The sequence below is a fragment of the Paroedura picta genome, chromosome 2, assembly GCF_049243985.1.
Source record: "Paroedura picta isolate Pp20150507F chromosome 2, Ppicta_v3.0, whole genome shotgun sequence".
Taxonomy (NCBI): Eukaryota; Metazoa; Chordata; class Lepidosauria; order Squamata; family Gekkonidae; genus Paroedura; species Paroedura picta.
The window spans coordinates 10,549,076-10,566,756 of NC_135370.1; the positions used below are offsets into that span (position 1 = coordinate 10,549,076).

The 17,681-nt window shown below is 48.7% G+C and overlaps 1 protein-coding gene across 1 annotated transcript in view; it reads right to left on the reverse strand.

Annotated features, from left to right (window-relative positions):
* The window catches only part of COQ10B (coenzyme Q10B), a 32,679-nt gene extending 15,844 nt beyond the window's left edge, over positions 1-16,835 (reverse strand). Inside the window, exons 1-3 of the mRNA XM_077319346.1 lie at positions 16,675-16,835; positions 9,480-9,629; positions 5,923-6,115 (exon numbers count right to left, since the gene is read on the reverse strand). Of these exons, the coding sequence (XP_077175461.1) occupies positions 5,923-6,115; positions 9,480-9,629; positions 16,675-16,751 (420 nt within the window). The 5' untranslated portion in view covers positions 16,752-16,835. The remainder of the gene's footprint in view (positions 1-5,922; positions 6,116-9,479; positions 9,630-16,674) is intronic.
* Between the last annotated feature and the right edge of the window lie 846 nt (positions 16,836-17,681).

The following is a 17,681-nucleotide window of genomic DNA, read 5'->3' on the forward strand; positions in this document are numbered from 1 at the left end:
TTCTTCAGGTAGTGAAAAGCAGGAAATAAAAAAACAACTCTTCTTCTTGGGGGGATGACAAGGCACCAGGCACCAAGGTCCATTCGGGAGGGGACAGTACAGCTTCCTGCAACAGCACAAGACACCCCCCCCCCCATGGATCCCGTTCATGGTGCAGCAATATTCCAAGAGGTGCAACGGAAGGCCAGTTTCTGACAGCCTGGCTTCTCCTTTCGAGTTCTTTCCAGAAATGGAGAGAAATGGTTCTCCCTGGAAAAAGCTGCTAGGAGGGGGGCTTAAGAGTTGAAAAGTGCACAAGCTGAAGCTTTTTAAAAAAAAAGTAAAACCAGTTTTTAACAGTGCCTCAGGACAGTTCTCTTTCTCCACCCTGCCCCCGTGATGCAAGCATGCAGCCTGGAGAAGAGCTTTTGTGTGCATGCACACTTTCTCAGACACACAAAAGCTCACGCCTTGAATAAATCTTTGTTGGTCTTAAAGGTGCCATTGGGCTCAAACAACCAGTGGGTACTTACCGTGAGGGGTCATTCTCTTCTGGATTAAGGACACCTGAAAAGGGGGTTTTGCTACCGGCTTCTCAGGGAGGCAGGAGCTAAAAGAAAAAAGCCCTCCCTACAGTTCCGGTCCTTCGCCATGGCATCCTTCTCTCTCTAATTGAGATACTCTGAGAGCCAAGAGACTAACGCTATAAACTTCAGAACTAAAAACATCTCCAGATGAAAGAGAAGGAACACCACACCAGAATAGAAGGAGGAATACTGAGCTCTATCACACACATCTCTTACCCAGAGAAGAAACAACTAACTGTAAATCCCTCAATGTGAAAGGAGGGACCATATATAAACATTAAGAGCATATTACAGCACACGCAACCATGGTGCGATGACGGGAAGGGGCAGATGTCCTTCTTACTCCAGAAGAGAATGACCCCTCACACTAAGTACCCACTGGTCGTTCTCCTTCTGGAGCGGAAGACATCTGCAGAGTGGGACTTTCCAGGGCATTACTTGGTCCCGGATGGGATGTCTGCACCCCAGTCAACCATGTGCTGTAAGACATGTCTACCTAAGGCAGTGTCTTGAGGAACTGTAGGCATCTATCTTGGAGTGCCTTGTGAAGGTAGGTACAGATGCCCATGTAGCTGCCTTACAAATTTCCAACACTGAGGCCCTACTGGCCAAAGTGATGTAGGTGGCAGCACTTCCAACTGAATGTTCTGTGACATTTAGAAGACGTTGCTGACCCTGTGCCTTATGTGCCTCATTGATACATAATTGCAGACATGTGCTTATGGCAGGTTTAAGCATGCGACAGACAGACAGAATTAGCAAGAGAAACTGAGATGAAAAGACTGTCTAAGCGTCTTATACTGTCTGTCCTGATGGGAAAAGCCTTAAGGGCCCTGCATACATTAAGAGTATACCATTTCCACTCCCTTGAATGTTTCAGATTTGGACAAAACAATGGGAGATTGATTATTTGTGACATATGAACTCTTGAGGAAACCTTGGGCTGGAAAGAAGGGTCCACATGAAGAACAACCTTAGCCTTGTAGAAAATGCCAAGCTGAGACTTGGCTGATAGGGCACCTAGTTTGGAGATATGCCGAAGTAACAGCCACTAAAAATAGAATATTCATACAAAGCCACTTAAGATGAATAGAAGCCATTGGTTCGAAAAGACTCTTGGTAAGGGCCCATAAAACAATGTTGAGGTTCCACCTGTGGAGGAGCCACGGAAGTCGCGCCTTTAAGAAATTTGGACATGTGAGGATGTCTTGAAAGAGGGAATACCCCTATCTGAGGATGGATGGAAGAAATAGCCACCACTTGTCTGCCAAGGGTTGCGGGTTTGAGCCCTTGGGCCATACCCTCCTATAGGAAGTTTAAAATGTCCGAAGCCGATGGATGAAGAACATCTACCTTCTTGAGCCATCCCCACCTTCTCAACACCTTCCAGGTAACATCATATATTCTGATGGTGGAGTTTCTATGGGAGGCCATGATGATATTGGTGACCTCCTCCAAATAACCTTCTTTTCTCAAGGACTGCCTCCAATTTCCAAGCAGTCAAGCGCATCCAGGGTGAGTCTGGATGCCAAATCAGCCCCTGGTGCAGAAGATCGGGGATCATAGGAAGACTAAGATGATCCTGTATTGCCAGCTGGAAGAAGGTGGAAAACCAGGGGTGCCTTGGCCAATGAGGAATCGCCAAGATTACTGTTGCAGAGAGATGTGAAATCCTTCGAAGAAGTCTGGGTAGCACAGGAAGTGGAGGAAAGGCATACATCAGCCCATCTGGCCACTGTGCGTGTAGAGCGTTGGTGCGTTTTGCATTTGGGTGGAACAATTGGGTCATGAAGCGGTTAATCTGATGGTTCGACTCCAAGGCAAAGAGATCAATCACAGGCAACTAATCTACTATTAGATGAAACATCTCCTTCAGCGACCACTCCCCTTCTTGTAGTTGCTGAAGGCTGACCCAATCCACCTCAAGATTTAAAGTATTGTGCTCTGCATGGAGAGACAGAAGATTCTTTCCCACCTAATCCACAATCTGAATAACCTCCTTGTGAAAAGGTTTGGACCTGGATCTGCCCTGGTGGTTCAGATATGGTCGGGCTGCTATGTTGTCGGTCCTTATTAGAATGTGCTTCCTTTAGATTACTGTTCTGAAGGCTTGTAAGGCTAAGAAAAGCGCTAAGGCTAAGAAAAATGTTGATGGGCAACAACCTCTCCTGTGAATGCCATACACCCTGAGCTCTTGTTCATGGAAGCTACCCAGCCTGAAAGCCTGGCATCCAGAAAAAAACTGGAGTTCCTCTGGAATTATGAAAAACTTGCCCTGACTTAGAGTCGAAATCTTTACTCACCACACTAGACTCTGCTTCAAGGCCAGATTCAGCAGGACCGTATAGTCCGGTCTGTTGGAAATTTGAATATGAAGAGTTTTGAGGAATGTCTGAAGACCTCTGACATACCAGAGCCTCTGTGCTGGCCACAAGGAGACCCATGAGACAGGTCAAGGCCGAGAGAGATTTTGACCTCTGTTTAATGAGAGCCAGAACAAGTGTCCAGGTGTTGACTATCTTTTTCTCCAGAAGAAACAGTTTTCTCCATATTATGTCTATTATGACCCCTAAATGCTGTAATCGCCGAGCAGGAGTCACAGAGCTCTTCCATTTGTTGATGAGAAAGCCAAAGTTTTGTAGACACGCATGTTGGACACAGCCTCCTCTATGGACTTGGAATATAGAAAATGTCGTTCAGGTAAGGATGGATATGAAGGCCCTCCATTTGCAAGATCACTGTGGGGTTCACCAAGATTTGGTAAAGACCCTGTGTGCTTGGACAACCTGAAATTGGACAGACAGCCCTGCGTTGGAAATGGCTGTTTCCCACGCAGAACTGTAGAAACCTCCTGTGGGCTTTGTGAATGGGTACATGAAGATATGCCTTGGTCAGGTGTAACGAGGTGAGAAATTCATCTTCCTGCAGGAATTTCGACCGACAGATTTCCATGAGGAACCACCGCAGTGTGATGTGACTGTTGACGAACGTCAGATTCAGTATGGCCTGCTGGTCCCTGTTGGACTTGGGTACTCATGAAGAAGTGAGAGTAAGGGTGTGGAGAGCATGCCCTGTCCGACAGACACCCCCCACCCCACGTTGGCACAGAGAAATGAATTCTTCTCTCATAGAATGCCTAATTGCATTTAATAAATTTGGATCTAGCGAGATTAGGCTCACAAGGTTGAGACTCCATCATCTCCCTGTCTGGCCCCTGCGTGGGACAAAATTGGGCTTCCCTGCTCAGATAGGCTTGAGTTGGGGGAGAAATATTTGACCAGTTGGACGAGTCATTGAGAAGGAGCCCCCTGGTGGCTGAGGCCACCGCAATAAGCTGTAGACTTGTCAGCTGCCTCAGACTTCTGGATCTTATTAGGGGCTTTCTTTGCCTCAGTTGGAACGGCCTGGCACGTGGCGGCGTTCACCGGGTTGGATGCCTCTTGTTCTGCAGCAGCCCGAACCACTGCTAAGTCTTCCTCTGAGAGGAAACCGTCTCCCAGATGTAAGGCCTCCATTATGGGGAAGATCAGGCGAGGGAAGAATTTTGCTACTGAAATGGCTGCCGTGACACTGCACAAAGGAAAAAAACTGTCCCTTTTACTTTTTTACACATACACACACACTGCCCAACACCCGCAGACCACTACAGGATGGGAAAACTGGGAAGGAAAGGGTAAGGGGGGTAAGGAGAGACTATAGGAATAAAGAGAACAAACACTAGACTAGTAGAGCTCACGCTACGCTGTCTCCCTTTCTACGAGGCAGGAGAGGAACTGGAGAGAGAGGGATGCCATGGTGTAGGACCGGAACTGGCTTTTTTCTTTTAGCTTCTGCCTTCCTGAGGAGCCAGTGGCAAAACCCGCTCTGCAGACGTCCTCGGCTTCAGGAGAAGAATTTGTTTTGTACTACTTCAGACCAACATGGCTATCCACTTGAATCTGTGTTTAACAAGGAATTTACTTCTGCCCTTGAGACAACGGCCCCAAAGAAACAAAGGGAATCGTACAGAGGTAAGAAACAAGGAAGACCGCAATGGGTTGCCAACCTCCAGGTAGGGTCTGAAATGCTCCTGGAATTCTCCCACACTGCAGAGATCAGCTGTCCTGGAGGAGATGGCTCCTTGAGAGGCTGGACCTCTATGGCACCATATGCCACTGAAGTCTCTCCCCACAGGCTCCATCCCCAAATTTCCAGGGATTCCATCCCTAAGACCTGTGAAGATTCCATTCCACATGGACAAGCAGCAGACCACACAGTTACCAAAGTGTGAAGCATTGTAATATGAAACAAGTTTGGGGCAGAGGAGAAGAGGTCAGTGGTCTCTTTCTAGAGCAGCAGCTTCTAGGAGAGGTAGGGCTACTAAACTGTTGGATCTCTGCTCACAAGGCCCTCCCCTTAACCTGGTCCCATTTATGAATGGAGATTGCTGCTAGCAGGATAGAAAGAGCCAGGCACACACAGGTCTCGCACACAAGCTCTGGCTTGTGAAAGTGGCAGCTGGAAACACTGCCTGCTGTTTTGCATCCAACTCTTAATGGTCTTTTGTTTCAAAGCACCTTCCCTCTGAGAAAGCCCCTCTCCTGGAGGAAGGATGGCTACATGTATTTATGCATTGTTTTAAAAGATCTTCGCCCCAATGTTATCTAACATCTTCATGTGTCCTCACAGCTGGTCTGGGAGTTTGGGCTGGGGTGTCACCAGTACTTGGATAACACCCAACTCTACCTGCTTATGGGGAGTTGGCTGGATACCCCCTCAGGTGCACCAGGCCTAGGGTTGCACCCAGGGGCAAGTGAACAAAATCCAGCGGGCCTCCCACTCCGTAATTTCTCCACCACACATGGGGGCCTAAAGAGATATCGGCAGGAATTAGGCCGAAGACACGACCAACAGAGCATTCAGGGTTATTGTGTAATTAGTTTATTGGCTTTATTGTTTGTATTAGAAATGTATATGGACTGCTGTGATGTACGCTGCCCTGAGCCTGCTTTTTAAATAGGGTTGATTTATAAAACAAAATAATAATGATAATTAGGATAATGTTATTTTTAAATATAATTTTAAATATCTCCAGACACATGCCTTATATTGGAAGCAGTGACAGCCAGACATTTGGCATGTCAGCGATTTTTGACTCCTGAAGAAATCCTTCTTTCCAGCTCATGTGCGGAACAAAATAATGTTTAAACAGAAACCCTCAATGCTACACATTGAGGGCGGATGTCCTCTCTGGTGATGGTTTGTGTTTTAAAAAGTTTCCCTCCCAAACAGCACATACCATCACCGCTTTACCCAAAAGCAAGTGGCCACAGGAGGGTGTAAAAGCATTTTGGGGAGCAAGAACAGAAGGCATTACCTTAACCAAGTGAGGTCGGACTAACGTCACCACTGACGTGTATTTCTCCATCACGGGAGGAAATCCTACTTCTATGTGCGCTTTGCAGTATCCAGAACGCTTGGAGAGCACGTCGGACTTCTTGCACCAAGGGACAAAGTTCTTGTATTCACTGACAACAGCTACCACATCATACATTTCCTGCATTGAATACCTGGGAACAGGGAAATGGAAGCCAATGTTACAAAACACCTCCTAAATAAGGAGGCATTTGTCTCTGGTCATGTGACGAGGTTTGCCTGCAGCCCCCGACTTCAGCAGTTTAGTTCTAAAAGCATCTTTGGAAAATGTTGCCAATGTAAGATGCACTGTACATATGAAAAAGCTGGATAAAGGAAGAGTCTCTGAGATACTCCCCTAGGCCAGTGTTTCCATTAGCCTGCACTCTCTCCTCTGACACAGAGCTCTCTCGGCAAGTCTTGCATGGAAACAAGGGCTCTGGTCATCCTTCCCTCCTACTGCAGGGACAGAGAGGGAGGAGAAAGAAGGGGCTGAAGTTCTCCTTCCCCCACCCTGCAAACTGGCTCCCTTGAATGCAGGCACACATTAGCATGTCAGGATCAAGAGAACAGAGGAGCAACCCTTAAGGAATGAGTGACTGGGCAGAAGGCTTAAAAACCCTAGTCCCAAGGGAAGCCATCGCAACACAGACAACCATTCCCCAACTGCTAAAATGTCCTGGTTCTTTCTTTAGACAGCCCCTAGGAAAAACAAGCCCTATGTCCCCTGTCCCAAAATGAAGAAAACAGGTTTGCTCCACAACCTGCTGTTATTTAAAGCAACGTACTGTTTTTTCAATAGCCGTCCATATGGAAATGCACAACTAGGTAATATAAATGAAACCATTGCCAAACAGAAGGTAATATCTTTTAAAATATACATGTTTTATATTCCCTCCTTAACTTATATAACTTAACTAGAAATTAAGACCGCTGTAGAAACAATACAGCGGGCGCTAGCGGGAAGAGCGTGGGTGTGGCAGGGGCCCCCCTCTGGGTCGACGCAGGGAAATAAAGGGATGGGTGGATGGGTGAATAGTAAGTAGGTAGGTAGGTAGGTAGGTAGGTAGGTAGGTAGGTAGGTAGGAAGTAAGGAAGGAAGGAAGGAAGGAAGGAAGGAAGGAAGGAAGGAAGGAAGGAAGGAAGGAAGGAAGGAAGGAAGGAAGGAAGGAAGGAAGGAAGGAAGGAGGAGGGGGTGAGGGGGTGATGGGCCCGCTGAGCAGCTGAGGGGAGGGTGAGTGGTAAGGGGGGCAGTGGGGGAAAAGGTCGAGTTAGAGATGGTTAGGAGAGTGGGTGTTTGGGGGGGAAGCAGCAGACTGGGGGGGGGAGAGAGAGACAGAAGGTGAAGAGAGAAAAAGGGGGGAAGGGTAGGAGACATGGTGGTAGGAGGGGGGAGGCGAAGGGGCCGTTGGGAGGGGTGGGTGCTCATCCCCCGCCCGGCTTCCGGGCAGTGGGTCCCCCCCCCGGGCCGCCAGACTGGGGGCCGTGGCCCGAGCTTCACGCAGAGCCTTCTAGCTAGGCCCGGAGTTTCCGGAACGGCAAAGAGACAAAGATCTTCCCCGGAAGCTCCTCGGGGCTGCCAGCCTCGTGGCTAGGCCCAGAGCTTTCGGGGCGGCAGAGACAGCCCTGCCTGTCCCTTTGGCGCCCCGAAGCTCGGGGGGCCGGCTGGGCCGCCGCCTACCTTGCTTGGCTGCAGGTAATGGCAGCGGTGAGGCAAGGTTGGAAATGCAACCTGAACCACTCTGACCACTGCGGACAGAGGGAGGCATTGCTGATCTTTGAGAGACGGGGCTGGGACTCCTCACCCAGCCACGAACTCCTTGGGTACCCCTTGGCAAACCGCTGTTTGTCCCCAGAACACAAATACTGATGTCTTCTAAGGTAGCAATCCCAACCTGTGGGCCGCGGACCACATGTGATCCTTGGACTAATTGGAGGTGCGCCCCGAAGGATGCATTCTCCCCCCCCCCAGCCATTTACTTCATCCCCCCCCCCCGGCCCTTTACAACACACTTCGGGTGTCATTGTCTCCCATCACTCCCTGATGGGACTATCTCGTTGCAGAGAAACAAGCTCAGGGTTCCCATTGATTTGTCATTGTCATTAGTTAAAATTTCCATGAAAATAAAATGTTCCTTATGTTCATTGTTGTGGCGTGTCTGTATCTTATTTTGAAGGGATGTTTAAACATTACCATAGCGATCAGAGAGCGTTAGGGCGGTGGTTGAGAGTAGAGGAGTAAACTACCCTCCCCACCGGGCCTGAGTAAAAGGTGTTGAGTGGTCCCCGGTGATAAAAAGGTTGGGGACCACTGTGAAGCCCAATATGGCCAGTAGTTGGATTCAGTGACTCTTCTCCCAGTGGAAGGAGGGGGCACTCCCCTTTGGATTGGGAGACCTGCCTGTACAAAAGCCAAGCAGAACAGGGCTAGAGTAAGGAGACTGAGTGAAAAATCTGACTGGATTCAACCCAGCAAGCAGCTGATTAATAAATTAATAATAAACCCAAATATTGTGGCTTAATAACTGGGCTTCCAGTCCCAAATGAAGGTGCTGGCGTTGACCTTAAAGCCCTCCAAACCAACCACTCGCTCCGGCCATCTTTGGAAGCCAAGTTGGCTGAGGCTCTATGAGGAGCAACCCAAGGAGAAGCGCTCTCCTTTGGAACTCATTCCCCAGGGAGATCTGCCTGTATCCCTTCTGCTGTCCTCCCCCTCCTGGGAAAGAAGTATTCCATTTTACCCCCCATAATCATCGGCAGCTACCCCACCTCCAATTTTAGAAATAAATGGAAAGAGGTACAATGTTTGCTATGAAATCTGTAGTTTCACACATAGAAGCTAAGCCCATTTTACTCTACTTTTAACAGGGGTTTTAATGGGGGATTTTAAGACTATTGTTACCCGCCACGAGCCTGTAGGGAGTGGCGGGAAATAAATCGAATAATAATAACAACAACAACAACAACAACGTGACATTGTTTGGTTAATGACAAATACTTGGATTTAACACCAATAAAAAGACACATGGAGGATACAGACTGAAGAAGAAAAGTCAGTTTTTATATGTTGCTTTTCACTACCCAAAGGAGTCTCAAAATGGCTTACAATAGCCTACCCTTCTTCTCCCCACAAGACACCCTGCAAGGTAGATGGGTCTGAGAGAGAGAACTGTGACTGGCCCAAGATCTCCCAAATGGCTGCATGTGGTGGAGGAGGAGGAATAGTGGGGAATCAAACCCAGTTATCCAGATCAGAGGCTGCCGCTCTTCACAACCAAGGCTGGCTCTCCTGAAGTGCCCTGAAGTAGGGGTAGTCAACCTATGGTCCTCCAGATGTTGATGGACTACAATTCCCAAGAGTCCCTGCCAGCAAATTGTAGTCCATGGACATCTGGAGGACCACAGGTTGACTACCCCTGCCCTGAAGTCAACGGGCTTACTGTGGCATAGTTTTATTTAGGACAGCAACAACAGTGACTTTCACACATCCACTCATTTGCCTTCTAGATGAATACAAACCCTATAATCCTCCTTTCGGAATATTCTTTTCTTTTGTTCACTAGCGGTGCGGTAATGTTGAAGAAAGCTCTTCTTGAAAACACACAGGATGTTCCGGACACTTGTTGCAGAGGGACTTTGCGCAACACCATTTCCCAGGAAGTCAAATGCCTGCAAATTGTCAAATATATTTTAATTAGAACCCCTTCATGGTTAACACTGCAATGACATCAAAACTGTCCATGAGAGTCAGTAAAATGAGGGCTCAAGGAGCTCACAAGCTGCTCAGGGTAAGGTTAACTTTTAAGGCCTTTGGTGAAACTAAAAATATCTCAGTCATGAGAAAGAATCTGGCAACAGTCAAGTACAAAGGCCTTGCCCCTTAAGACTTGGCTCGCTGTCAGCCAGAGGCCAGGCACGACATCATTATGCTCATGTATCATCAGGCTTTCAGGACAGCCGTTTCCTGCTCCATCAGCCAGCATGGCCCTGGCTTTAGAACAAACAAGAAGCCCCCTGGCAAGACTGGGTCAAAGACTAGCACAGTAAGGGTCGATTTGCAAATGGGGATTTCGGAATGCTCTTTTTACGAGGATGTCCATATCTTTGTCATCAGACCCGAACCACTGAAGCCTGCTCTTAACTATCACCTCCCAGGGCCCCAAGCAAAAGTCTTTCTCCCTTTCCTTGCACTGGAGACGTGCCAAGATGCACACATGAGCGTCCGAGGATTTCTGGGCTAAGAGCAATGCCTGAAACACAACTTGGTACACAGCAAATCTTCAGATCAACAGTAATACAGGCTGATCAAGCAATTCATCCATGGCTTCTCTCAGTGTCCCAATTTCATATAAAAATCTGGATCCTCCCTTAGAATGGAATACCTGAATAGGATGTGAGATTTAATTGCCACCTTGAGACAAGAACAGAGTAACCACACTGCTGGTGAGTCGAGCTTCTTCTGTTGGACCAGCCAGATGGGCTTTTTTCCCACTGAAGGGCCCTGCCCTGCTCTTGTATGGGGGCAGGGGCAGACATGTAGCACCATGGGGCTTTCTCCCTGGGCTGTAAACACAACTGCTATAACTGTGGTCACCACACAAGGTTTCCCTGGACCTTCTGGGAAAGGGATGCTTTGCCCCACCACAGACCGGCACTGGTCTGTTGGCTTCACTACCTCCAAAAGTTAGACTTGGGAATCTAGGTTTTCAAACCAAAGCCACAGTGACTCACAGGAGGGAGAAACAACTCCAGATCAATGTCACCAGTCATTACGAGTGACACGTCACCTGCACAACAAAAGCCCTCTGACCTGAAGTCCTGTCTCTTCCCACCCCTGCAAGGTTTCAGACAGCAAGTACTTGAGAACTCAGGATCATGCAAAGGGCCCATCTGGCCCACATCCCAATGAAGGCAAGCCTCTGGAAGTTTGCAGGCAGAGCAAGAAAGAAAGGGCCATTGCCTTACTCCACTCTGGTAAGACCTCACTTGGAGTACTGAGTTGAGTTTTGGGCACCACAACTGAAGAAAGATGTAGAGAAACTAGAGGAGAACTACAAAGATGATGAGGGGTTTGGAGACAGTCATATGAGGAAAGGTTGAGGGAGCTTGGTCTGTTTAGCTAGGAGAGAAGACAACTAAGAGGTGTTATGATAACCATCTTCAAATACTTGAAAGGCAGTCATATAGATGGAGCACAGTTGTTTTCTCTTGCCCCAGAGGGTCAGACCAGAACCAGTGGGTTGAAATTAATTCAAAATAATTTTTGGCTAAACATCTGGAGGAAGTTCCTGACAGAGTGGTTCTTCAGTGGAACAGGCTTCCTCAGGAGGTGGTGGGTTCTCCTTCTTTGGAGGTTTTTAAGCAGAGGTTAGAGAGTCATCTGACACAAAGGCTGATTTTATGAACTTAGGCAGATTGTGATTTGGTGCACAGGAAGAGATGTGCCAGTGATTGTCTCTTGTGGCCCTTTCTTCCGTACCCAGGGAAGTGCTGATTGCCACTGTGGGATGGTAGGTGAATTTCCTCCAGGCCAGGCTGGATTCTGGAGATTTTTGGTGTGGGGGATCACTTGGCCATGAACTTGGGGTCACTGTGGGTTGGCAGGGAGTTGTGAGTTCCTTCATTGTGCAGGGGGTTGGACTAGATGTAAACCAGCCTGGAATGCCAAGACAGTAATTACTTCTCTTACTCAATGGTGGGTTGCCACCATCCAGATGATGCCTGTACATCTCTTGGAATTGCAACTGATCGCCAGACAACACAGGCCGGAAATCAGGCACTTTGTAGGGTGGACTCTGATAGGTACCAAAGTGAGTCCTGCCCACCCCAGGCTTCTCTCCCAATCTCCAGGAATTCCCCAGCCCAGAGCTGGCAAATCTAGCAACAGCTAACAACAGGAAATTACTCTTCTTGCCAAAACTTCACCCCCACCCCCTGTTCTGAAGTATCCGATTAACTATTAGACTCTAGCAGAACACACACTAGCTAATGTCATCTCATTGCCAATATTAAAGGGTTAATTATGTGTTTTGTTTTGTTTTTTACGTGTATTGTGCTGCCAAACTGGGGGAAAGGAAACTGAAAAATCTTATTTGGTCTGAGGTTCTTAATCCAGGCATGTCCAGCTTAGCTCCTAGGCAAAAGAGATACTTTATCTGCACAAGGTCCATAATAGTTATCTTAATACACAAACCACATAGTGAAGCATGCATGGCTTCCTCCCAAGGGCCCCTCTTATGCATTTTATTACCATCTCCAGAGTTAGTTTGACTAATTCCAATGGCTCATTGCGTGGAGAGGAGTTTTATAATGTACCGCCGTTTGTATCTGGTTCGGGGAATTGTTTAGCTTAATTAATGCGGTTATTCTATAGTTTTTATATTGTGTGCTGTTTTTATGACTTGTTGTGAACTGCCGCAAGCCAGCTTGCTGGGCGCAGCAGTCTATAAATCCCACAATAAATAAATAAAGGGAGCCGTTTTCTTTTCTTTAAAAAAAAATCCAACCTGGCAAACTCAGACCAGTTTTTGGCATTTCTCTTAGTTGCCGGTTGTCACTTTTAGGGTTGCCAAAAACACAAAGCTGAGCAGAATGCAGGGAAATGGCAGGAGCTAGGCTTCCAAAGTTCTGGAAAGGAAATTCGCTTTAAAATTGGGAATCTTCTATGGAACCAGAGTGGCAACTGTCTTTGCAATAAGCCCCGGCAGAAGGCAAAGCGACAAACTTGCCTTTTTTGCTAGGAGACTCTCATTAATACTCTCTAGATCAATCAGAAATGTAACGTTAGAGTCAAGCAGTCATAAGGATGAGGAGTTAAAAATGGACTTGACCTTCGCCAATCAGCAGACACAGTCTTACACGGTGTCTGAAGGGACACACCTTCCCTGATCACCAGCCTCCTCTACAGTCTGCAAGAGCTGTTTTGAAGAGCAAATCTGTCCTAACTGATCAAAGAGCTATGAAGTTTAGTCTGATTAGGATAGTAGGTACTTATAACCACACCAAACAAGAAGTTCTCAGGGATAGACAAACTGCGGCCCTCCAGATGTCCATGGACTACAATTCCTATGAGCCCCTGACAGCAAATGTCCATGGACTACAATTCCCATGAGCCCCTGCCAGCAAAAGCTGGCAGTGGCTCATAGGAATTGTAGTCCATGGACATCTGGAGGGCCGCAGTTTGACTACCCCTGAGCTAGTTCTTCTGTACATCGGTTTCAAAGGCAGCGTGTCCACCAGCAACAGTGATGTGGTGACGGTGACTTTTCCAAAAGGCAAATCCCTGTGCTTCAGAATCAAAGTAAGGTGGTCAAGTCACTGCCTTTGACTTTTAAAGTCTCTCTCCCAACTACCCCCACTGTAAACTTGCCATAATTATCCAGTTTTTGAATTGCACATGGTTTACATTTGCACATTATAAACTAATTCAGCAGCAGTCTCTCAATAGGTACTAGATGAAATAAAGCTATAGGAGAGTTACAAGCACAGTTCAGATACACAATGACTACTGCCCAGTTAGACAAGGAAGGGCCATTTAATCCAGGTAATACAGGGCAGGTAGAAAGCAGTTAACAGGTGATTCAGGTGGGCGGCTGCGTTGGTCTGAAGCAGCAGAACAAAGCCTGCGTCCAGGCATGCACGCGAAAGCGTATACTCAGAATTAAACTCTGTTGATCTTAGAGGTGGCCTTGTTGTCAAACTTTGTTCTGCTGCTTCAGACCAACACCACAACCCAGCTGGTGCCCTAATGCACCTTCTGAATGAAAATCTTCAGCCGCTTAAAAGTTCATTAGTCAAAATAAAACGTAATCAGAGTTAAGTAGGCATATAAAAAATGAAAGTAGTCAGCGGTTTGGGTGCAAAACACCACAGATGCGCTTTCCCTGCCAGTTTGCCCTTGCAACTGCCAGTTTGCCCTTGCAAGGGGTCCAGCACTGGGGGCGGGGGGTGGGAGACAGTAGATCCAACCACAGGCACTGGTGTCAAAACAGGTGAAACTCTGCACATATCACATGACCCTTCACCGCAGCCCCACAGGCATGCCCAGTTGAACAAGGCAAATCCACCTATTTCTCTAACAAGATAAATCACAGGTTCTACAGCTCATCTGTAGAGTCCACAGGGGGGGGGACAAGACAGGAAAGAGAACCAGAACTTCATCTCACATTAAAATGACCAGGGCAGTGAGAGAAAAGGCTTCAGGAAGATTCAGGAGGGTAGCTGTGTTAGTCTGAAAGTATAGAACAAAATTTGAGTCCAGTGGAACCTCTAAGACCAACAAAGTTTAATTCTGGATATAAGCTTTGGAGTGCGGAATTAAACTTAAAGGTCCACTGGACTTTATGCTCAATCTCCAGGAACTATGGACTAAATCTCTCTCTCTCTCTTTCTCTCTCTCTCTCTCTCTCACACACACACACACACAGACAGAGCAATCTCAGTAATTGAACCAAAAATCGAATCAAAAATCTCAGTTGTTCAGCTAGTATTTGAACATGTGCTGTCTTTCATCATACAAAGCATAATATTGGTCATCCAAATCCTTTCCTGTCTTTTCACACATGCAGTCATAAAGCACATGAGTCTGGATGGGTACCTGCTTCAACAGAAATTACAGAACAAGCGACTGAACAACATTTGAGTCCAGCCACATCAGCCAAATACGTGCAAAACATTGCCTTTTTGCATGACACAACACAGTTTCCAAATCTAATTTCTTTCAATATTGTGTTTCAGGGATACATCTCTAAATCTGTTTTCAAAGCATGAGGTGCAGGCAGTCATCTGCTGTTTTGCAGAGTGAGGTGTCTGTATGTAAGAATGTACAGGGGGTTTGAATGGGCAAGGATAAGGAGGGAGAGAGTGTGTTAAAGGAAGAGCCCTGCTGGGTCAGACCAGCAAGGGTCCATTCCATCCAGCCAACCAGTAATTCTACAGGGCCAATCACAGGGCACCAAGGCCAAGGTCTTCCCCTGAAGTTGCCTCCTGGCTCTGGGAGTCAGAGGTTCAGTGCCTCTGAATGTGGAGATTCCCCTCAGCCACCATGCCTAGTAATCACTGATACACTGATACTTCATGAGTTTATCTAATCCCCTTTGAAAACTGTCTACTTCTATGGCCATCACAACATCCTCTGGCAGCAAATTCCAATTTTTACCATTCTCTGTGTAAGGCCTCTACGTTCATGCCTGCCTCTGCCAGAACACATCAGAGGTTGAGCACTGGCAGGGCAGAGATCTGTTCAGGCATGCTGCCTGGAATATCCCTTCAAAACGGGAGTCAGATGGCACATGACACTGGGTGCATGTCCTCATCGCTTTAAGCACAGGGAGCTGTCCCCTTCCTGCTTGAAGAGAGGGGGAGAGGAAAAGAGAAAGAGTATGTGGTTGTGATTCACCAGATCACTCTTTTATGCAGCTTTGATCATACACTCACAAAAAAGGCAAAATAGCCCCTAGCAAAAGAGTATGCTACCCCCCCCCCCCATCCATCCACTGTTTTCTTCCTGTAAGAAAGCTGCAGCTGCAGTGGCTCTTCAAGAGAATGCAAAACAAGCCTTTGGTATAGAAATACTGCATCAGAAGGGCCTACTAAGGTGAATAAACCCTAGCTGGGTCAGCCTGCTAGACTAGAGGGTCTTAAGTAAAGCAAATGGTTTTTGTTGCTTCCTCCCCCCTTATTACTAGCAACAATACACAACAGTAGGCCCTTGCAAAGTAATTTAAAGAATGCCCAGAGACCAGGGCTGTTAAGCATTTCAGATATTTTACAATTGGGATTGTTTTGTTACAATTATGTGTCAATGCATGTTTGGCAATGAAATATCCAAAAATGATCATTCCCCTTTGGGACTCCCTGTGCCCCCCCCCTGCCCAAAAGGGATAGTTACAGAACTAATTGGGGATCTACTTCATAAGATGGGATTTCCATTAAGATCCATGGAGAAGCTCAAAGGGCAAGGATTCACCCAACACAGAAGAGGAATGATGCAGAAGAAACTATACCTGTTGGATTTCTGGAACGGGGAGAATCCATCAGCACCTACCCACCAGGAGAATCTGTACCAGTTGAACTTTTGCTATCAGAGAATAGCCCATCAGAGTCTTCCTGCCCCACACCACCAATGGAGGAACTGCACCTGTTGGGCTTTTGGGACCAGGGAATGCCCATCAGAGTCTGCCTGCACCTGTTGAGCTTCTGGAACCAGGCCATACCCATCACAGTCTGTCTGCTGCTCCCCACAAAAGAAGGTACTGCACCTGTTGGGCTTCTGGGACTAAGGGGGGAATGCATATCTGTCTGCCTGCCACTTCCCACCAAGGGAGGAACTGCACCTGTTGGGCTTTTGGGACCAGGGAATGCCCATCAGAGTCTGCCTGCACCTGTTGACCTTATGGAACCATCACAGTCTGTCTGCTGCTCCCCACAAGGGGAGGAACTGCACCTGTTGGACTTCAGGAACTAAAGGGGGGGAATGCACATCAGTCTGCCTGCCACTTCCCACCAAGGGAAGAACTGCACCTGTTTTACTTCTGCTACCAGAGTAGGGCCCATCAGAATCTCCCTGCCACCCCCCACCAAGGGAGGAACTGCACCTGTTGGGCTTCTGGGACCCAAGGGGCAGACCTGCCCCGCCCCCCCGGTGCCGGAGGGCTCCCCGTGGGGGAGGGGCTTTCCGGCTAGGGGGCGGGCGCTCGCAAGGCCCCCGACTCACCTGAGGGCCACTCTGCGCGGCGACGCGGCCAGCCTCTCGGCCAGCACCATCCCCACCGCCCGGCCGCTCCGCGCCATTCTCGGCCCCGTCGGTGCCTCAAGCCGCCCTCATCCCCCGCAGGCGCGGCCCTCCGCCCCGACCCGCTCCCAACGGAGGCCCCGCCCCATCCCCACGCTGGCCCAATCGTCGGCAGCCGGCGCCGGGGCACAGCCTATCGACGTACCGCTCGGCCCTGACGTCACCGCGAGGAGCCCGCCCTTCTCCCACACACCCCTCTCTCCCCCCCTCTCCCGCCTTCCCGCGGCACGTGATGCGCATTCTTTTTTTTTCGCTCCCTAGCCGCGGGGCCGCGCGCAGTCACAAGACCAGCCGCGGAGAGAGGGGAGGGGAGGTTCGGGTGGGGGCGGGCGCATAAGCTCGCTCGGCGTCGTTTAAGAGCGCCCGATTGGCCGCGTGGCGCGTCAGTCGTTCCCGCCCGATTGCAAGCGCCTCGCTTCCCGCCACATGAGGCCCCCTTCCCCCGCCGCGGCAATAGCCGGGCGGGCTGTACAATGCCTGCCCCTCCATGGCTCTCGCCCCCGGAAGAAGAGCGGCCTCCCATTGTTTCCCTCACCTCGGAAGACGCCTTGCTTGTTGGCTTCTGTGCGTTTTTGAAATATGGACGCCCACACAACCCCAGCCAAAGGGAGCCAGCCAGCCTGCCCCGTCTCCGTCGCCTTGATCCCGTCGGGCTCTCCTTGCTTGGCCGCCGCCTTCCCTCTCCTGCACCCCGCAAGGCTTCCGGGCCTGAAAGGGGCACTGCACATGCATGGCTCGTAGAGGCGCCCCTGGGCCCGAACTTGGTTCTGCTGCTCCAGCCCGACAGGTTCTGCTGCCCATCTGGGTCGATGTTTGTGCAGAGCTATAAAAGTGCCCACTTGGATTCTGCCAGTCGGCGCCTCAACAAGGCAGGCAGGCAAGAATTAGAGCCCCCAAACAAATCACGTGAAGTTCTAACTCAGAAATTT